The sequence below is a fragment of the Amaranthus tricolor genome, chromosome 12 (genome assembly GCF_026212465.1).
Source record: "Amaranthus tricolor cultivar Red isolate AtriRed21 chromosome 12, ASM2621246v1, whole genome shotgun sequence".
Lineage (NCBI taxonomy): Eukaryota > Viridiplantae > Streptophyta > Magnoliopsida > Caryophyllales > Amaranthaceae > Amaranthus > Amaranthus tricolor.
The window spans coordinates 6149356-6172626 of record NC_080058.1 but is presented as its reverse complement, the minus strand read 5'-3'; the positions used below and the strand labels follow the sequence as shown (position 1 = coordinate 6172626).

The 23271-nt window shown below is 32.9% G+C and overlaps 3 protein-coding genes across 3 annotated transcripts; 2 read left to right on the top strand and 1 right to left on the bottom strand.

Moving 5' to 3' along the window:
* Window positions 1–1519: 1519 nt before the first annotated feature.
* LOC130828362 (histone-lysine N-methyltransferase, H3 lysine-9 specific SUVH1-like) lies at window positions 1520–9010 on the top strand. Its single transcript, XM_057694320.1, has 2 exons — window positions 1520–4226; window positions 8660–9010. Exon 1 carries the CDS (start codon window positions 2149–2151, stop codon window positions 4201–4203), a length of 2055 nt encoding a protein of 684 aa, XP_057550303.1. The 5' UTR covers window positions 1520–2148; the 3' UTR covers window positions 4204–4226; window positions 8660–9010.
* A 2981-nt stretch (window positions 9011–11991) lies between these two features.
* On the bottom strand, window positions 11992–14866 carry LOC130828361 (basic leucine zipper 19-like). Its single transcript, XM_057694319.1, has 2 exons — window positions 13558–14866; window positions 11992–12770 (listed from the first exon to the last, which is right to left on the bottom strand). The coding sequence occupies exon 2, from the start codon at window positions 12750–12752 to the stop codon at window positions 12015–12017; it is 738 nt and encodes a 245-aa protein (XP_057550302.1). The 5' UTR covers window positions 12753–12770; window positions 13558–14866; the 3' UTR covers window positions 11992–12014.
* A 5129-nt stretch (window positions 14867–19995) lies between these two features.
* Window positions 19996–20500, top strand: LOC130828474 (ankyrin repeat-containing protein BDA1-like). Its single transcript, XM_057694460.1, has 2 exons — window positions 19996–20438; window positions 20488–20500. The coding sequence occupies exons 1-2, from the start codon at window positions 19996–19998 to the stop codon at window positions 20498–20500; spliced, it is 456 nt and encodes a 151-aa protein (XP_057550443.1).
* Window positions 20501–23271: the final 2771 nt, after the last annotated feature.

Here is a 23271-nt window from a genome sequence, read left to right as displayed (position 1 = left end):
AACAACATATATATCCCGAATATTGTTGTTCTTATTGCTTCTTCCACCCAGTAATCTCTCTCTTCTCACAACCACCATCTCTTAAATAGTCTTATATCTAACATTTATCTTCATTTTCTCTTTCCAAAAATTTAATTATCTCAAAAAACTTATTTTATATATCCACTGCCATCAAAACTTCATACCAATTACTATTTTCATCAAGAAGAACCCAAATTATCTGGATAGGTGGTAGATTGGTTGATTGTGGTTGAATTACAAGCCTTACGTATCTTTCCAGTGAGTGGTTGATTATGGTGGTAGATTGGTGGCTGTTGTGGTGGTGGCCAGGTTTTAGAAGTTTGGCGGTGGTTGGCTTATGGGATAGGGACATATTATTTGGTTTGGGCGAGAAAGAAGGTCAAATAACGCAAGCATTGGTGAATTAAAATATCTTCCCATGCTCTATGACGCAAATGAATAAGTCCAAAACTTGACTAAGCTTAGTCAATTTGGGCGAACCAAGTCACCTTTCGCAACAAATACTTTATTTAATCTGACGACTTTCACAAATGTAGCTACTGGACACTCATGTCATCAAGCTTTACATGACTCCAACCCAATCCAAAGACCCGTCATATTCTTCTTAGTCACATTAGTCTAGACTTACATATGTCCAAAGTCGCAAATTTTTAACTCAATTCAAGTTATACTTTTTTGTACTTTGAGCCAAGAATGGATACTTGTTTCAATTAAATTTTCGAAAAAATACTCTATAAGAAAAATCACAACGTTTGTTTTTAGAAGAAATGTCGTTATGATAGGTAAAAACGACGTTAAAGTGCTAAAATACAAGGATACTATTGGTAATTAGGAAAGTCAAAGGTCATTAAGGATGATCAACGAAAGTCAAATGTAATTAGTAATGGCAACAATCATTTAGGCTGGTCAATGATCATTCGGGTTGGTCAACGGTCACTTAGCCAGAATGGTGTAGACTTTGATACTTATGTTGGCAGTAATTCAAAAAAAAAACTTTTAACACTGTAATTACATAAGTTTTAAATTTAAAGGTTATAATTTGCAAATTATTCAAAGTATTATAAAGTTTTTATTTGCAAATTTCTATTTTTTTTTTAAATAAACTCCATTATTCCAAAAATAATATACTCTCTTAATTAAAATTTTAATTAACATTTAGATTTTGCTACTTCATCTTATTAAACCCCCCCTTAATTATACCACATTTCTACTTTTGACAATAAATCATAATTCTTCTGTTGATTCAACCATAGAAACTATGTAGTTCTGGACCATCCACATATCGTGTTATTTGTGCTTTACACTAGAAAATGCCGTGAATAATGTCATGTCGTATTATGTTGTGTCGTGCTTGATCACCCAATAAATAAGACTTATACATGGTCCATGCCTACATACTATTGTGTTGTGTATAAGTCGTTTAATGTGCCGGCCTATCACTTAATATTGTTTTTTATTTTGCCATTTTGAATTACACTAACTAAATGATTACATACATAATTGATCATATAAGTAATTTGTATAATTAATTACAAGTCTAGTCTCATGTCGTGTTGAGTTGTGTCGTATCGTGTCGTACCTCAGAAAAACCTTATGTAGGTGGCCTGTTTTCCCGCTCAGCCTACTTCCATCTCAAAATTGATTTGGACGGAGAATCACTGTCGTCTTTTACCTTATTTTCGTTCTTTTGATTTCCTCATTTTCTCCAACTCCGACGACTCTCTCTCTCTCTCCCCCGACTCCATTTTCATCTTTTCTAATCTATACAATACTCTTCCTTTTTCTACAAATTTCCAAATCCCAAATCTTTCTCTACCTTAATACTCTTCAATTTCCCCATTTTTCCATTTCCCCACGCATATAAACCCTAGATCTGAATAGTTTCTTATGATTGAGTGTGCTTAAGGGCACCATAAGATGTGCACATCCTATATCATCCACTTTTGTTCATCAATCTTCCTTCTCCTTGCCGCATCAAAGCGAATCCGGTTGAGTTCTTGTGCTTGATTACCATGGAGCTCTAAAGGTTACTTCTTTATGCTCTGACTTTTTTCTGCTTCATATTGTCTGTAAATTGCACTCTTTCTGTTTGCTATAGCTCAAAATCAAAACTTGAATTGTGTGATCATGGATGGTGTTTCGGGTCCAAGTACTCAATCTCAACAACCATATGACAAATCTAGGGTTTTAGATGTGAAACCATTAAGAACTTTGGTACCCATGTTTCCAAATCCTCCTCAAGCTCCACCTTTCGTATCTTCTTCACCTTTTGGTCCTTTCCCAGCTGGGTTTACCCCATTTTACCCCTTTAGCATGGGCCCTCCAGGATCCGGCGGGCAGCAAGATGGTTCTGCTTTTGCTAGTCCTGCTAACGCCGTTCCGCTGCGTTCTTTTCACATGGGTGCTCATTTCTCTAATGGAGATACTGGGTCTTCTATGGATGCTTTTGGAGATGGTGGGGTTAACACTGCTTCTGGTGGAAAAAAACGTAAGTCATCTAGGGTTCCCAAGACTGCAGAACAAAAGAAGGCTGATAGGAAGGCGCGAGCGGCTGCTGCGGCTGCTGCTGGCGAAACGCGGAAGCCCAATTTGGCCCATATTGTGGGTTTACCTCAACCACAAAGAGAAGATGGTAATAGGGAACTTGTTATTTATATTCTTATGAAATTTGATGGTGTTAGGAGGAGATTAAATCAGTTAGAGGACTCTAAAGAGGCATCAACTGGGTTAATTAAACGTGCTGATTTGAAAAGTGGTAACATACTGTTGACTACTGGGTTTAGGACTAATAGTAAGAAGAGACTAGGCGGACCTCCAGGTGTTGACATTGGTGACATTTTCTTTTTCCGTATGGAAATGTGTGTTGTAGGGTTGCATGCTCCTTCCATGGCTGGCATTGATTATATGGTCGTTAAGAATGACTCGGAAAGCGAGCCACTTGCTGTAAGTATTGTGTCTTCAGGTGGGTACGATGACGATGCTGAGGATGCTGATGTTTTGGTTTACACCGGTCAAGGTGGTGGAAACTATAATAATAGGGGTACAGAAGCTTCTGATCAGAAGCTTGAAAGAGGTAATCTTGCATTAGAGAGGAGTGCACGGCGTGGGAATCAAATTAGGGTCATTCGAGGTATTCGAGATATGAACAATCCTGCACTTAAGATTTATGTTTATGATGGGCTTTATACTATTCAGGATTCTTGGATTGATAAGTCAAAATCTGGTGCCAATCTTTTCAAGTATAGGATGGTTAGGTTACCTGGGCAGCCCCCTGCTTTTGGAACCTGGCAATCTATCTTGAAATGGAAGGAAAGTGTCTCGTCAAGGCCAGGTTTGATTCTTCCTGACATTACTTCAGGTGCTGAAAGTCTTCCTGTTGCGCTTGTTAATGATTTAGATAATGAAAAGGGGCCTCCGTACTTTAATTATTTGCGCTCCGTTAAGTATACAAAATCACTAAACTTGTCTGAGCCTACGTATGGTTGTAGTTGCCATAATTCTTGTGCTGCAGGTGATCATAACTGTACTTGTACTCGCAAGAATGGTGGTGATTTTCCATATACCACTAATGGGGTTTTAGTGGGTAGGAAGCCACTTGTTTATGAATGTGGACCGTCGTGTCCATGTTTACCAACTTGCAAGAATAGAGTGTCTCAAAGCAGTCTTAAGGTGCGGTTGGAGGTTTTTAAAACTAGGGATAGAGGTTGGGGACTCCGCACATGGGATGCTATTCGTTCTGGAGTTTTTATTTGTGAATTTGCTGGTGAGGTGTTAGATAAAGCTAAATATGATAGCGAAGAAAGTAGTGACATTAGTGATTATGTTTTCGATACTAGCCGTGTTTATGATAAGTTTAAGTGGAACTATGATCCTCCGTTGGTGGGTGAAGATGATGCTGGGGACTCAAATGAGGAATATGATATCCCCACTCCTTTGGTCATTAGTGCCAAAGAATCGGGGAATATTTCTCGCTTCATGAACCACAGTTGTTCTCCTAATATTTTCTGGCAGCCTACTATGTATGAGCAGGATGGGGAATCCCTTATTCATATTGCGTTCTTTGCAATGCGACATATCGCCCCGATGAGTGAGCTCACTTATGATTATGGTATATCACAGTCTAATAATAGGAGGAAGCGGTGCTTATGTGGTTCAGCAAAATGCAAAGGTTATTTTGGTTGACACCGTTCATGTGTTGACTGCAGGTATGTATTTTCCAATTAGATACTAGCTAGCTGTACAGTTTCTTTTTTCTCCTTCCGTTCTTTTCTAATCTATCATCACTGCTATGTTGCATTAAAACTAGCTGTGTTTATGAAAGCTGTTTTAGCATCCTTTAAAACGTGTATCGGTTAAATTAGTTGTGTGTCAATTTGATGTATCTAGATGGTGAATAAGTGCTGAAGGAGACTTCTGTTTTGTCTCTTTTGCACATGCATGAACGATTGACTTTGGAAGACCTAGTTCTCTGCATTAGTGTCCTTGTGTGGTGTTTTTAAATGTTGTAGTGTTGCACAAGACAGATATTGTCGTAAAGAATAAAAATATGAAGCTTTTTATGGGATGTCAGTGCGATGATCGACCCCCAAGTAAAGATTTTGGTTCGACGAATGTTGAGTAGTACAAGAAATGTTTAGTGACAACTTACTTTTAAAATGGCTAAGTGTCTTGATGGGCTAGGCCAATCAATTCTGTAAGCCGAGCACCTGAGAGCACCTTTTGGTCTTAGCATTAAAAGCTCGTTTGATAAGCACACCCACCGCTTATTTTCTCTTTTCTTCTATACTTCTCTTCACCTGATCTTTTTATATCTCTTCTGTATTTTAAGTGGGGTTTATTCATTGAAAAAATCACAAATGTCATCGTGATTGCGGTAAAGATCGCGATGTTGCCGACGTGGCACCTCGCGGTGTTACAATTCGTTTTGTGGACATGGCACTTTGAATTTTTAACTTGAGAAAAATCCATTTATCATAATAATTCAAGTTTTCTACAATATTTAAATCAAAGCTTAGAATAGGCCCTTTAGAACCCAATACACAAATAAAAAATAGTATTATCTAATATGTAGAATAACAACTTATAATGCATTTACTCCACAATTTTAAATCACATTTTACGTAATGGCTTTTTGTGGTTCCAGTATGCTCAAAATCTAGTACAAATCTGTCGTTATAAGGTAACAACCTCATTTTAATTCCATGGGTTTAATATTTGTTTTTCTTTTCGAGGGCTTTACATCCAAAGGCTAGCGCCTCACTTTGGAGACCCGTAGTACTGTAAGGCGCCAAATAGCAATAATAATGAGCACAAATAGCAATAAGGAAAGTTGATTGATTCTTAAAGCTTCTTTGATTTGTATGTGTCTTTAATTTGATGTAATTGTCATACATGAAGGAGGATTGGGTGAAAATTGGTGAAAAGAGTAATTGTGTTGGAGATTAAATCAAAAATCAAATGGACGATAGAAATGAGTGATTAAGATGGAAAGAGAGAATGTGTTTATGGATGAAACTAAAAGAAGAATGGAACAATCGCCCGAAAAAGAAAGGGTGTAAAAGTAATGAGACAGACCAAAATGTAGAGTCGTGCTAATTCAAAGGAACAGTGGGAGTACCTTCCTATAAGGTTGTTACTACCTTCATTAATTTTATTTTTAATTGTTATTTAGATCCAAAAGCTTTATTGAACCTTTAAAACAACATTTGATATACCTAACCCAACTTTTATTAATGATAACGAAGAAATTGTTTTCGATTGACCCTTAATCGAAAACATTATGTGCAATTTTACATGAATAAAAATCCACATGATTTGATTTTAACACTGCTCTCACTCCATTATCCGCATACCCACCAGTGCATTGGATTGCCTAAGTTGTTATTATAAGAGTAAGAAATACAACAAGGAGTGTGGTAGTCTATGTGATTGAATGAAGGAAGAGTAGTAGTGGTGGGAGTCATGGTAATTGAAAGTGGATAAAGAGTGAATTATAGTGGACGTAACTTAGAGTGGTAGGAAGCCATGGAAATGAAATAAAGAGATGAGAGAGTACAAGGGGTAGATAGTATGGTGAAGAATAGGAGGCAGATTTGGTAGTTCTACAGACTAATTGAAAACATGGGCTTTGAACAATGTCTAACCTTTTCTACATATGTGCATCAAATTTGGTAGTTAGGTCATCTTATTTTGCATTCGAAAAAAGATCAAAAGCTTAGAAGACAATTTTGATACATGCTCCCCCCCCCTAATTCGATTTGGTTGACCAAAAGATTTTGGTAAGGAATTATTTGACTTTAATGGTAAAAAGAAGTTAAAAATATGTTATCCTCTTTGAAAAGAAATTAAAAAAAATAATATTAAATCAGAAAAGAATATTTTTTAATAACTAATTTCTAAATACAAAAAGAAAGAAGCCATATAATCACTACCGCTCAAGCTCCACTTCCCATTATAATTTCGTGTTTTCCATCAAACACTACCACAAACCCAGAACAATATCTACAATTCTTCTTCCAATTCATGTTACAAAAAATCCACATATCCACACCCATTTTCTTCCTTTTGCAAACAAGATTCCCACCTTTTGCCTCCACCAAACTCATAGCCCCAGAAATGGAGGGTGGAGAGAAGGCAGAAGAGAAGAGATGGAGAAATAGTTTTTAATGTTAATTGACGATTTTTGTATTAATATACACAACTTGACTCATAGGGATGTACTTGGAGACATTGCGTACCCTATTTTCTTTGAAAGCGGAGAGTATGAAGCTCATTTATTCATCGTTTTACGGTTCCCATTAAATGATTTTTAAACTTTCTTTGATATTTTCATAACACCCTCTTTTGCTCTCTCTTATTATATGCACACAACCTTTTAGCTATGGAGGACGGAGAGACAAAGAGTTGTACTCTTTCCAATTCACTAGTAATGTCCCATTTGCTTTTTGTACACTATTCATCTCGTACTCTTAATTTGTATTTTATTATTAATCTATAAATTGAAACATAGTCAAGTAGGATCTTGTTTGATTCGTCTCAATGTAAGGATTATTTATATCAACTTTTTATAATTTTTAATTATGCACAATTAGAGATATTAAGGATTAAATAAGTGCATTGAATGGAGTACATAAAGTAAATAGTACATTAGTAGTGAATTGGAGGGAGTATTATAAGATGTGTTGGATTTACCGTGATAATACATGAAACCTGAAACTTGGGTGAGTCGAGCAATAACGCCTTCCAATGCCCTTTTTTTACAATAAAGTCAAAGCTTACATTAAATACGCAAGTAAGGCCCATCTTAATTCACTATTTATAGTTTTTGAAATCGTCAAGTGTGGGTGATGGTGGTGGGGTCTTGGGAGTTGTGTGGTTGGCCGGAGGTCCAAAGGAAATAGGAAGAGGTGGAAGATGATAAAATTCCCTTTTAAATAATGAGTTGAAGTACTTTATTGATGAAATCGACATATTTTAAGTGACTAATTCATTATGGTCATGGAAGTTTTTAGCAAAATACTCAAGGGGGTCATCTTTGTAGATTTTTGATGTATATGTTTATCAAGAATCTGAAAAAAAATAAAGGGTCGCCATGTAAAATATCCTAATGCCCACTCTTGTCCTTGAGCTTGTGATGGGCGTGTGAATTTTTGTCCAAACATCAATGATGTTCCATACATGAATTCCGTGAAGAATTGGGTTTTTTGTCAAACTCGGTTTCCATGAACGTTTGAAGCTTGATGTGATGCTGATGCCTAGTAAGTATACTACAGTAAGGCACCAACAACACCGTGGATGCTACTGTTATCTAAAGTCTCTTTTTGGTGAAGAGAAGCAACCCTGCTTGCACAGGTATTCAAACTATCTAGGTCCAGCATGTTCAACAGCTGACCATAAGATTTGTCCGTTTAAATTGCTTTTGATTTTCAAGTTGTAGCAAATTTAAAGGTAGAAAGAGTATTTGCCAAGTTATATGCGTGTCCAAGTGTTAAATTGTATGAGAAAGGAAGACTTGCGTTTCAACTGTGAGCACTCATGTTTCATGAACAATATATTCTTTTGAGCCTTACTACTTGGAATGTCAGCTAGGTTTGAGGAAGCAACAATTGGGTATTTTCAGGAAATTTCATGCCAAAACTCGAGTTTGTGTCAGAGGAAGCGAGACAACTTCCAAGTGTGTTTTTTAAAGGGAGGGTTCTTGTAAAGCATATACTTCTCCCACTCATTTTGCTACAGTCTCCTCGAAAACTCTCACACGAAGGAGAACGTAGCAAAATGAGTGGGAATGGAGGGAATATAATGGATAAAAATGTATTTCTACAAAAGGGCACATTTTTATTGTTTTAAAAACTTCAGTGTTCCCTTTTTTGCTTTAATTTGTTCGCCTACCATGTAGATTTTTTGAAGTCTACTACGTAGAATTTTAAACCACAATGTTACCAGGTAGAGTTTTCCTATTATTTTTCCAGTTGTCCTTCGCATTTGTTCGACTCGAGGATGGTAGAGAAAGTTCAAGAATGTGAATCTTCTGTCATCTTATGCTTTTTATCACTTCTACTTGTACCTGATTTTCTAATGTTCATTATCTTGATTCCCGCATAGTCGGTTAGCCACAAATTTTAACCATGCTTGCTGACAGGTTTTGTGGAAGCAGCTATGCTCATTGGGAAATTTCTGAATTATCTCCTTAGTCGAAGAATCCATGCGTGTAGTGACGATATGAGGAAGTGTTTTTGTCGTCTTCACGGAATTCTTTGAAAAGCAACAGACTTTCCCTTTGTGCTTCCTGACTTCTAACTTGTTTCGAGCGTAGCTTGTCTCTATGTTAAAGATGTGTATATCATGATGTTAGTTTCCCCGTAGCGTAGACAAGGATTGTTATTTGTTAGTTCTAGACATGTACTTCTAGTTTGTTGATCTCTTTGTAACAGGAGTGTTTGGAAACAGACCCTTTTTGGAGCTTTGTAAGATGTTCAAGATTCTTCATGAATTTGTTCTGATCTAAGCTCCTTTTTAATATGAAAGGTAAGGCCGAAAAACCTTTACAGACGCAGTAACGGAGAATTTATTATCCCTTTAGGTGGTGAGAATTGAACTCTTCTGATAAGGTTGAAAGGAATGTCGTGAAGTGATTACGTACGACTTCAAAGTGGTCAGTCATAATGTCAGATGATCACTTGCAATCTTGCTCATCTAACCGTAAAGTGATTACTTATACTCTTAGATTTCACTTATAACCTTTAAATGAGTATTTTGTAATCTTAAAATATTATTTATAATCGAAAGATAGCAAATATGTATAATTTACTAGTTTAACATTACAAGTGACTATTTTAAAGTGAATTTGTTTTTTTTTTAATAATTCTTCTTCCTCCTCTTCTAACTCAATTTTTGTCTTCTTGGTAAAATGTTCATTGTAAAGTCCTTTCCTTTATCCTCTTTCTCTTTCCACAGTAAGTTGTAGGTAAGGCTCACGAATAGATTGGTGGTTTCGCCTGGAGGTAGCTAGTCACACTAGAGTTGGTGGGGCCGGAGGTTGTGGTGGTGACGTGCATTTGTAATGGAGATAACGAAAATGAAGGCCAATGGTGCTGGGCCTGGAGGCTTATCGATGGATTGATTGTAGGGTCAAAATATGACATTTTGGGCAACGAGCGGTGGTGGCTACTAGGATGCCGATAATAAGTTGATTAAGATCGGATGATGTAGGTTCTGGCTTTGCTTAGAATAAAAATCGGACTTTTTTTACCTTTAGCTTTGATTTGAATTCAAATTGCATGTCTCGACTTTGTTCGAATTTAGATTCTCTGTACTCCAGCGGAGTTGGATAGTTTTCAATTATACATACATTCTTAACAATCACTTTCAATTAAGTAGTTATTTACAAATTCTAATTACAATAAAAATATTTATTGAGCCTTTTGTAAATAGTTATTACAATTCATTCTACATTGATTTGTGCATTCGAAATTTAGAATGTTTAAATGAATTTGAGTACGATATTCCGAATTATCGTATAGCATAAGCACATTTATTCGTATAAAATTAATTACACACTTAAATATTTGAACAAAATCAGAGTCGAATGTCGGGTTGAGTCGGAGTTGGAGCTTGGTCAAAATCGTATTATTGGATTTTTTCCGAGATCTACCTTTGATCCAACACCAATTCAAAGACGGATTATATTATCGGACTCAGAGTCAAATTTGTCTTCATCAAATTTGAATCAGATTCTTTTGCTCGGGTCGAGTCGGATTTAAATTCAGCTACCATCCCTAAGCCGGGAGGGCTCGAGATTGGCAGTAGTTGGAGCCGCCAGAGCAACGAAAGATGGGTAACGACTAACGATGACAATTGTTGGTTTTGTGGTGGTATAGTGTGAGAAAGAAGGTAGAGAAATTGGAGAACCAACATTTTATTAATTAAAACCTAATTAATTATAAAATAAGCTGTTTGTTTGGAACTCTTTCATATTAAAGTGATTTTCTATAAGATTTGTTGGCAGTAAAATACTTTCTATTTCTGTAAATTTGCCCTCTGTGAAAATGTCAGGTACCATTTAAAAATAAAAGATGGTAGACACTAATTATTGCAAAAAGCGAGTGGTAATAATTTTTAAAATTCTTTCTATAAAATAGCACTCAACTCTTGAACAATTAACTGCCGTAACATTATTAAGCCAAAAATATTTAATTTTCCGTTAACTATGAAAATGACCATTTTACCTTTGTTCCATTTCATTAAAATTCAGTACCTCCTTCCTCTTCCATTTCATTAAAATGGTTTAAGGTTGAAGAGGAAGAAGAATAATAATGGAGGAGAAAAAACATCTTGAACGGAAGAGGAAGAAGATCATGCATATCAATTCTCGCTAAGCTATTAGTCTACTACCGCTAATAGATCTTAATACTGTGCAGAAATTAAACATGGGTGCGGATGATGATTTTGATATGGATGATGAGGATGAAGAAGGCTAGCTTTGTACATATTGATTTAGTTTTTAGGTGTTCTCATTTTCTACCCCAAATAATCAATGAAAAGACATCACTTATTTGGTGCTATGTTAAGATTTTGAAATCGAAATATTTTGTTCTGTGTAGTAGAATCGAAAGAAAATGAAGAGGGAAAAGAAGAATCTGTAGCAGCAACCGAAAAGAATAACACAAAGGAAGAACCCGTTGAACACGTTGAAGAGGGTAAGGCTTGACTGCATTCAATGCCAGTACTGATTGTAGATGGACTGGACTATCGTATCAACTTTTATTTTGAGGAAGTAAATTTTGTGCCTATCGTTTTGATGATGATGTCCCAAGAATTGCCTTGTTTTGTTTTGTTTTGTTTGAAACAAATGGAGAAGTTGGAATGATCTTTATGTTAAATTTTGTGTTATTAATTAAAAGATTTTCATTAAAATAAATTATTAAGAAATTTTTATTCGTTCTATTTCATACAATTCTCTTACTACCAAACAAATTATAATATACTTTTTTTATTTTCAAATTGCATTTCATTTTATTTGACTTCAACCAAAGACCGTCTAAAAATACATAGATTTCACATGAAAGAATGCTGTACAAAAAGGAACTAAATGGAGAATTAGCTTTGTCTTAATTGGAGAGTAAATATTATTTTTACTAGTAAGATTTCGAATTCAATTTTTACCTTGTATTCTCATCTTCTCAGCCTATTTTATAAGTCAAAAAATAGAATAAAGTGAAAGTAATAAGAAACAGATTGAAATAAAAAGTATAAAGTTTCTTTAGAAACAAAGGAAGAAGAAAAGGAAGTTGAATCCTCCCCGTCAATGACAATACAATTTGATATGTATAAAGATGCAAAAATTATTAGAAATTTTTTACATAGGATAAACTCTAATTAAAAGTGAAATGAAAATAAAAGTGAAAATTTTTACATCTCCTTTAAAAAACACTCACACGTACAAAAGAGAAAATTATAACAATTTCACACGAAATAAAAGTATATATTTTACCGTCTTAATGTTGAGGTCCTTGAACCGATGTATAGTTAATCTTGTGAGATTGATCATCACTTGGAGCTTGATCATATAAAATTTGTGTAGATTGCCCAAATGGCCTTACATTATCAACACATTTTCCACTACAAGACCTATGATGATGATCATTAACATATGGTCTAGGAGAATAGTATGTTTGTCCTTCAATTCTTCCTTTAATATCTACCAACAAACACTTAAGCCAAGAAATTTCAGCTTGTAAGGTAGCTTCATCCTCCAACTTATTTGACAACTCTTCATTTGAAGCCTTTAACCTATTAATTTCTTGTTCTAGGGACACTTCATGGGCCTTTAACTTCTCTCGATATCTTCGAACTGCTTCTTTATTGTCTGTTCGAACTCTATTATTTCTCTTATTGCTTTGTCCCAAATCATGATCATTATCTTCATCATTTTTATCAGCCAGAGGAAATATTTCGAAATCATTTTGCAAATGAGCATAATTTTGTCTTGGGAGCAAACCATTTTGGACATCATTTTTTAAATCTTGTAACAATAGATCATCAAAAATGTTTTCCATGGATCCTCCTATTTTCCATGGAACCTCATCACTAATGTTGCCTCTAGAAAATAATGAGTTTAGATTTGAAGATTCAACATGTTGTCCATCTACTATACTTGCTAGATCACTATTGCAACTATTATTGTTATTGCTACCTATGCTACTACTATTTCCATAGTAGTGTTGCTCTTCCATTCACTTGTCAATATTTACCTAATAAAATGTCAATGTATTTTTAATTCAACTAGGAATTTCAATCATATGGAAAAGATAATACTCTCTTTTATCCTTTTAGGGCTCGCTTGAATAGAGTGTAAACTTTATGGGATAAAAAATGTCAAATTAATGAAATAAAGGTAAGTAGAGGTGCAAAATAACTAATTAAAATACTTGTAAAAGAGGTAAAATGATAGTAAACTAAAAAAGATGAATAAAGAAGGATGATGATTTTCCTCATTTTGATAAAAATATTCCCTCACCCTCCCCTAGGGTAAATTTATACTCTAATATGAGGGAACTAATTCATATTTTATCCATTTTTCATTACTTTTTAACAAATTCTTTCACTTCTCTAACAATCAAATTCCTTTAATCTTCTATCTAATAAATTTTATTTTTTTTACTTTGACTTTTATTTACCCCTATAATATTTACAATCTATCCATGTAAATCCTTGTATGTAGTAAATCCTTATATGGGATTGTGACCACGTTTTAGAGACAAAAGGTATTGTTGGCTTGTTGCTGTTAAAATTGCAACACAATATGGGAAAATATTTCACTTTAATTTACATTTTGTAGTAAATTTAAAGAAATATAATAACATATCTTTGAATAAGAATAATGATAATCAATTAAAATTGATGCATATTAAAATCTTACGTAACCATTTGAAATGAATCATAACTCCTATAAATTAAACAACACTATTTATCTTAGCACATAATATTAACGCAAATGGAAAAAAAAAAGAAAATACAGAAAAAAGAACAAAAACATACCAGTTGGTGACTTTGTGTACAAACAGAAGAGAATGAGATCATAAAAACTTAGCTGAAGGGCTGACTTTGAATGGGAGATATGATGATCATGTATAAATACTTGTATATTATAAATATAAGTAATAATGGACACATATATAGTTTGACATTATTTTTTAATAATATTCATAAATCAGATTCCTTTTTTCGACATTCATGTGTAATTTTGCTGCATTTTTTGTTGTTTATGGACTAAGCCGGAGAGGGGTTACATGTGTGAGATGAACTAGATCGTATAATTAACTCATTTCTTTAATTAATCACTTTAAAAATGTATAAGTAACTTATTTTCTAAGATTAACGAGATCGTATAATTTGACAGCATGTCTTATATGAGATTGTCACACCATGAGATAAGGTTATGTAATTAACTCATTTTTCTAATTGATCCAGTGGCGGAGTGCTATCACTAAGGTCAATTGACATCACTTAAATTCAAAATAAAAGGAAATATCACATGTAAATATATATTAGATGAATTGGTTAATGAGTTGCCATATGTGTCCAGGGATCAAACTCAATAGGTATATTTTACTTAAATTGACATTACTAATTTTTTTCTAGATCCACCACTGAATTGATCAAATCAAAATCATAAGTCATCAGGTTATTAGTAATCACTCTATGATTATAAAAAAGTGATTATTTTAAAATTATAAGTGATTATGATCACTTTAAGACAGTAAATATATATTAAACCAGCCCAATAGATCGATTTCACCGTATATCGTCTATGTTGAGAATTGGTATGGAAGATAATTAATAATGTTATAATGTATAGCTGTCCGCATTAGAAATGAAACAATTATAAGTAATTAATTAAATAATTCTTTGATACTTCTTCTGGATTATGACATTTGATTAATGGTTCAAATAGCTAAAAAAAACTCCTTTTTGTGTTTTTCATATATATTAGGCCTTTTCTCTTGACAGCAACTATTTACTAATTATTTAATTCTACTTACTAATTTCATTGATTACCCTAATGTCATGGCTCTCACTGAAATGATATTAAGTTTTTAAATGTATGCATTTTTTTAAATTTCTAGGTTGATTTACTTTAAAATAAATAATAGATAAAAGTTTTATTTGTTATATGGTAATGGATGGATTGTCAAGGGATATAATTGCTCCCTTTCTCTCTTTCAGAGTTTTTTAAGTTAAATAAATAGGAGTTACGATTACTGTCCAATAGTGAATACATGTTGTATTTAAAGGTAGTTCAATTTTATAGCTTTAAGAAATGGTTTAAAATTTTATTTTGTAATCACTAAACAAATATTTTCATTTTTTTTCCGGTTATTTTTTACGCAAATTTCAATGCAAATTTAAAAGTCAAATATCTTTAATTGTGAGTTTTTAAAAATTTTAAAAATTGACACTTAGAAAATAATATTAAGACGAATGTATCAAAATCTCATATGAATATGTTTTTTCTTATAAATAAATAAGAAATCATAGTCAAAGTTTGACATTAAAATTTGTAAATTTTATTTAAAAATAATATATAAAAATGGAGGGAGTAATTTTTTACGATTAGTTTATTTTTGTCAATTTTTCTTGGATAAACATATTTTTAAGTAGGTTTAGAATATGTGAAATCATTAAAGACACAATTGATGCCTTGAGCTACAACCTATGTTAGTGTTTTAAAAAATGGTTGTTCGTTATTGATTTTTTATTTGGCTTGTTTGATCAGCAAAAAGTGTTGGTTATTGTTGGTCTTTTTAATTGACTTATTTGACTAGTTGAAGTGATAATTTTTTTAATTGGCTTTTAGCAAATTGTACGTGCTACAGGAGTAGTAAAATTGTAGTCATATACATGCTCAATGGATGTTGATTTTGCATCATTAAGCTAAGTATTTATTTATTTTCGAGAGCTTCAAAAAAAAAAAAAAAAGAATTATATAGAGATTTTCAATCCAAGGGATAAGTTATGGTTTCAATTAATATTTAGTGATACGACTATTACATTACCCTTACTACCCGCAATTACAACCAAAACCATATTTTTGAACTATGTTGAGGAGACCAATGGGAACAATTTAATTTTGTTGGGAAGATAGATATTATAAGGTTGTTCCTTTGTCTATATTATTGCTAAGGTGCTTAGTTGTTCAAGAAAATAAAAAAATTGTGATCAACTTAAGTTTATTGGCAGCACTATGTAAGTACATTTAATCTTACAATTTTATTAAATTCTAATAAAATAGATTGAAAAAAATTCATCAAAAACAATTAAAATAGAGACGCTCTTTGACCATCAAAAGCAATCCAAATAACTTCTTCGATCTTCTTCTTTTATACAAATATATCTTAACTCTCAACACCTCTTTTGAGAGCTAAAGTCTGAGTCTTTAACATATTTCTTTTCACTTTAAGTTTTCATTCACCTTTAAATACCTTTTAAACGCCAAATAAAATTTTACTTTACCTTAACTTACCCAAAAATAGAATATTATTCACCAAAATATTTGTTTATTGTAGATGGTTCAACACAATCCAAAACCTCAAGAAACACCTTAATAATTATCAACCAAACCTTAGGCTCTAATAACAATTATTAGAGAAGCCTAATGGGCGCGAAAGTAAAACCTAAAGGTGCACGTCTTAAGGTGATTTTAAGTATGAAAAACTAATGCAAACATTTAACATCATGATTTACAAGTGGTGCACCATTAGACTACATCCACCATCCTAAACTAGTGTATTTATTACGTGTTTAAATGATTTACAAGTTGAAGGAATTACATCAATAGAGTATATGTGTGAGCTAATGACATCGGAGTAGAGATTTACATGGTAAGAAGGGGATATAGAAGGCTTAAGCATTTAGCTCGGCTCTACAATATACAACAATAGAGGATATATATATAGGCTAAGTTAAGGCATGAGTTAAATGACACAGTAGCATGACAAAAACTAGCTACTTGGTGATGCCCCTACTCGACCTACTCGTTTGAGCACTTCTTATGCTTGTTCGAACAGTTACCACATGGGCCACTTGAGAGCTGCACTAGTTCGTTCTTTGCTTACTACAACGTGTCCCTTTTGTACCCACTTTATCCAAACATATTAAAAGCTTTAGCATCGTACTCAACAAGGTTAAACTCATTTCAAAACACTCCGTTCTTGCACACCAAGCGTATGTGTATCATTTTTAAGTATTGGAGTGTCCCTTTACCAATCAAAACAACCTCAAGGATTCGCACAAAGTTACACCAATCTTGGAGGATCCAAATTCTTCTACACTACCATATCATGTACGTAATACCACGACCAAAAATAACAACCCTCAAATCACACTCATTCATACACAAAAGCCTCGTAGTCTTTGACCAAAACTTAGCATGGTATGATATGGCAGGTAGTAATAGATCATTTAAAACGTGGTCTAAACTAAGGGATGAGTTTTTGAATCTCTTAATTGGCCGTTGCAATTGTTAACCGGCGCCAAGGAGCTATATATTTGATGAGAAGGCTTCTCATGAGTGAAAATACTTTAAGATACATACACTCATTTAAGTGGACCGTACTCGAAGCTAACTTTTTTTTATTGGTGGTGGGCTAGAAAATTCCTACTAAAAAGAGAGAAAATTATTTTCGTAACTCCAGAAATTTTTTTTAAACTCCAATTATAAGGGTGAAAAAAAAGTCTTCAATCACTTGGATGACTCAAGATTCTTCATTGAAACGTACTCAAGATTTAAGAACCAACAATAATGCAAAATCAATCTACACCTAACTTAGATGTTTTATTGATAAAATAAACTTTTCCTAAAGCTTTCAAGATCGTGCACAATGGTGGTTTGTGGTTTGGAGAAGAAGAGAATTTTAGAGAGATTATATTACAGTTAGAGAGATTAGGAAGTTTTAGCCTGCACTAAGTAAAGTGATAGTTCATTACCCAAATCACATACATATAATCAAGCTACTAAAACAGGAAAAGAAAAACAACAAACTCCAACTTCATTTCAGCACCTAATAAAGTCAAGCCGACTTCTCTATAGTCAGTTAAGCCAAAATTGATTTTCATCTCTTCTTTTAATCCACTTTGTACGACCCATGTTACTCCAAATAATTTTTAATGATTTCTTAATTTCAAATCATGAGCCTTGCAGACTTAAGACACTCGATTTTACAAATGTGGTATACAATGTTGTAAGCCTTAGACTAAGGAGTACTATGTTGTTTTATTGTATCTCTTATTTCTTACTACCTCTGTTCTATTATACTTGCTACTGATAGTCACATTTTCTCACACAATATGTTATAATCGGTGCATTTTGGGGAAAGTATATCAAATACTTGATGGATAGAATGACATTTGTCAAAATTATGTCCACAAGGTAATTAATATATATATATATATATATATATATATATATATATATATATATATATATATATATATATATATTAAATAATTAAAATTGTTTATTGCCATGATTAGAAAGATAGCATGGTGCGATTCATCATGCTAACCACTTATTTAGCAAGGATTTCATTCCGAAACCGCACTTCATTAGTAGAATGTCATCATTATGGCGACATCTTATGGATCTAAGATTATAAAAATAGTCTTAATAATTTAAATGGTCTATTTTGACGAGAGGTTGGAGAAGTGTTATTTAAAAGAATTGTTAATTTAATCACAATATTATAACGTATTTATACTAAAAAAAATATTTGAAACATTATTTGAAATAAAATATTACTATTAGTGAAGACTACATATAATATTTTCTATAATTAATTGTAATATAATATTATAATATCCACAAGATAATTATCAGATCATTCAAGATATAATCATCGAGCTTAGACATAATAATCAGGTATCTCTATTATTGATGAACGACCGAAAATAAAAAATTACTACCAAGTGCCAACCATTGATGACGAAAGAAAAAGAAAGAAAGAAAATATATATTCTAAATTAATTTAACTACTTATATTCTCTCTGAACAATAAAAAAAAAAAAAAATTATTTCTTCTATAAATCAAATCAAAAAGTTTGATCAAGTAGTCACTATAGTATCATAAATTCATACAATTAAATGAAGTTATTTTCTAATTATATATCCTTTTTTTATTAGTTCACCTTTCTATCTTGAATTCTTGACATGTGATATTCAATTTTATTGTTCGTCTAATTTAAAATCTTTCTGTTCTTAAGCTATGTCATTTAAGAGAAATCTGAGTTGGTGGATGTAATTTGAAAAGAGATTTCCAAACACATCCACATGCTGCAAATCCTTGCCGTGAAAGCACAAGAAACTGAAAATCACTGGACGTCAATGTGTAGCAGCTTCCTCCAATGGTTTTCGATGCGTCTAAAATTGTGTGATTTACCTACTGTAAAATGTCTCCTGTTGTACTTTGTGTCGTTTAAATAAAACTCTTAAATGCTCGTGTTTGTGTTAATGGCCGACTTTAGATTTACATCTTTATTGTATTATACCAAGACTATTGTAACGATTACAGAGTTTATGTCAAATGGCCAATAATTGATTAAAGTAACTAATTTAACTTAATTATACCTATGGATTTAATTTGAACATGTTAAAAAGCCAATAAAATCAATCGATATTTTCAGTTAGTCAACTAAAAAAGTCAACAACTAATTGCTAAGCACCCAAAATTTATCAAATATTAGAATTAGTGTTGACTAACTAATCTTATGATCGTTTTAGATGGTGAATAAAATGCAACTTTTAATCGCAATATGATTTATGCATTGTCATGATGAAAAATCATAAGACAAGGTAGAGAAGTCTTTAAGTGACCAATTTAATTTTAAGAGCCAACAAATACCAGTTATTTCCTTTTAAAACATTTTGTTAATCATAAAGGCATATTTCAAATTAGTTAGATGATTTTAAGTTTTACAAACTTAAATCGTGAAAAAAAATAGAAGATAAAATTTTTATGATATTTTATTAAAAAATCAAAACTAAAAGTTTCAGCACAATTGCAATAAGTTATGTGATCAACTCTCCACTCTTATTATTCTTATTTGTTAAAACTTCCATAAGGGTGGTAATGTGGTATACATGTTTAATTATTATTTATTGTTATTCATTAATAGGAATGGAGAATATTAAAACACAACTTTGAGTTGACCCTCAGAGAGATTTGAGAACTATAGACTCCTTAAGTTCATAATTTCAAGAATAATATCAAACCAAAACCCACAAACAATAAGTTAAATTAGGCAGAAATAGTTTTGTCTGAGTTAAAGGACAGGTACCACTTTTTAGAAAAGATCTCAAATTTGACACTCACATAGCCCTTTCGCTTTCCTCGGTCTACCCTGTAATTGAAAAAAAGTTGAATTAGGAGTCCGAACAATATGATTGATGAAAAGACAATGAAAAAACTACACAAATCATCAATGGAGGACAACACTTTCCTTGTACATGAACAAATGCTTGCAATAAACCCAATGTTACTCCAAAAGGTGAAACCACTCTTTACAGAAAATCAACTCCATTTTGCTGCATTAGAAGGCAAAGCCGAGTTTGCTGTGAAACTCTTAAAACAAGCACCATGGATGGCCAAATTACCGAGCAACCGAGAAGGTCTTACTGCACTACACATAGCTGCAGCTACAAACCATGCTGATGTTGTTTATGTGCTTCAAGAATTTGACCCGTCACTCGCTTTAATCTGTGACTCCGATGGATCTACGCCCTTGCATTATGCTGCTCACCATGGGAGTGCTGATGCTGCTAGAAGTTTGGTATCGACGAATTATGAGCTTCTGAAGGAAGTCAACTTACAGGGTGAAACTGCTCTTCATGTTGCTGTTAAGAGTAACCAGGATGAAATGACCAAGTTGCTTATGGATTTGGTCAGCAAAATGGGTGTTGAATTACTTGATCAGATTATGGATTTGACTGATACAAATGGGCATTCCGTTAGGGATTTGCTTGCTACGAAATCTCAGGTAGGCTACTCAATTCTTTTTTCTTGAAATTCTTTTTAAGGCATTTGGTGAGGAAGTAAGAGAAATGGATACCTACAAGATTAAGACATAAAATGAGTTGGCTCGCCTCTTGGAAGGGCTTCTACTAAAATAAAAATAACAAAATTACAACATTTCATTCCATTACCCAATGCCATTAAGTTGTTCACACCTAGGAAGGAGTTTGAGGTTGCTTCCGATAAAAAAAATTACATATATTAATGCTTCAATTAGTACCAAAAATAATTAGCGGGAAATTACTTCCTTTAGCTCTTGTGCGAAAATTGTTAATTTCCATTTCTCATTGATCAAATTAATGAAAAATGAGAGCATTTAAAAAGGAAAACTTAAAACTACATCTAAAATTATGGATCATTATCTCAATTAACAAGCCTATAAATGTACTCCTCGGTCCCATTCAATTTACACCATTTTGCATTTTAGTTTGTCCCTAATGAATTAGCTCTTTCTATTTTTGAATATCACCTAATACTTTTACTTTATATATTTTTTCTTAATTTTTTAATACTTCACTACTTTAACCCACTATATGTCTATATCTATATTCTTAATCTCCATGCCAAAAGTCAATGAAGCTAAACAGTTGAACAAAGGAGTATTAAATTACAACTAATTGCTATTATTCTATATACACTAAAAAGGACCAATTCAACGCTCCCTTCCTCCAAACTTGGAATCTTCAACATATTTATCATCCATATATTTGCTATGAACTTGCTTCATTTGTGTCTTTTTAACACACTTCTCACTAACATTTACCTTTGTTCATGCATTTATCCATAATTTTGATAGAGCATTTTCTATCTACTTCACCATGCTGCAATTATTACCATTAACTGGATGTCTTGCAAACTAACCAACAACAGTCAACAATGCCAAAGTCTTAATCTTAAGAGATTGCAATCGACTATATAAACCAACTGACCAGTAGTGATCATCCATGTGAATTCTTCTTCATTCATTTCGATTTTCTAGCAAACTTACCCATGTCAATTTTTTCACAACAGATACACCTAAAGAACTGATCACAACTCTGTACTTATGAAGACTACAACTTCACCTTTGATGATTTCTTACCCTTTTTTAATATAATTTAAAAAACATTAGTCTCATCAAGTAAAATAAAAATCATCAACAGCTTATAGAACAAAAGAAATAATGCAACTCATTAAAAAATTACGCTAAGTTCTGAAATGACAATCCTTTTACAAGACGAGTCATGAAACTAATCAAACAAATTTATGTACAATAAGTAATGGAACCAAACTATAGTTTAATCAAAAACCTAATTTTTTTTATCTATCCTTAAAACAGTAATATTCAATTTTATGCCCTTGCGAATTTTCTCATCTATGCTATAAATAAAAATGTGCAGGCACCTTCTTTTCTACAAGCAAATAGTAATCATCCAAGTAGAGTGAAACCCAGAAACAAAATGGTGAACAACAAACAAAAGGGTTTGAAAAACCTGGGTACAAAGATTGTAGCTCTAACAAAATTGCCATTTTTTAGAGAGATCATGCTCGGTTTTGCGGGTTTAATAGTACAAGCAACATTCCAAGCAATCGTCAACCCACCACAGTCTCTATGGAAAGATGGTGTTTTAACCCCAAAAGCACTTAAAAACAGTGCTAAGAACACTGTTCCATGGAGACTCCTTCATTTTCTAATAGCAAATACAGTTGCCTTCTGCTTTAGTTGCATGAGCATTGTTGTTAACGCTATCTGTTTCACTGAGCAACTGATCATTGGTTTGGTTATCCTAGGAGTATCTCTCATTGCTCTGGTTGTCAGTTATTATTTTGTTTTGGTCTCCTTGATGGACAACAGTGTGGTTCCGTTGTTAAATAAGTATGTAGTCAAAACAATACTCATACCTCTATTTGCTAGCATCGTCTTGATTATTATCTTCAGATTTGTAGTCCTCAGATATTGGGTGAAAATAACAAAAGTATTTAGCAGAAATTCTAACTCTAACACCAACAGCATAAACGGCAACACCACAAATGGTGACAACAACGTTGATACCGGAAATGACTCAAACATCAACATTTCTACAAACATTGTCAACATTTGATCCCCACTCTGGATACCGACGACTCGTACATTAGATACCAGCGTACTATGAGGTTGAACACCATTTAAAGTGGACTTAATTCCCTTCATTATTATTGTTAAAATATTGCATTTTAATGTTTATCAATATTGTGACAAAACCAACTATCGATTACATATTTATATGGTGTATAGTACTAATAACATTGTTGTATTAAGGTTTTCATGGATGTGAAAAAATGTACCAAATTAAAATACTAATGAAAAGATACCATATTTAACATTTGAGTTTCAACCCTACTAACATGAAGATTAAGCAATGCGATTTGACTCTTAAGAGTGAAAGAGAAATTGTTAGACAAATTTGAACATGTTTATGAAACTAGATTTGAGCATGAAGTTTGCATTCCAACGAAAAATAATGAGATAATACTAGACAAATGTGAACAAGGTTATGAGACTAATATCAACACACCCAAATGAGTCTCCTCCATAAAAACATATTCAAATGAGTCTCCTTCATAATATGGCTCCAAAAAGGTGACACTAGGATAATACAGTACTCCATATGTGAAGCGTCAAATTCCCTTAAATTTGAGATCCACACTCCACAGTCTATGAGATCAT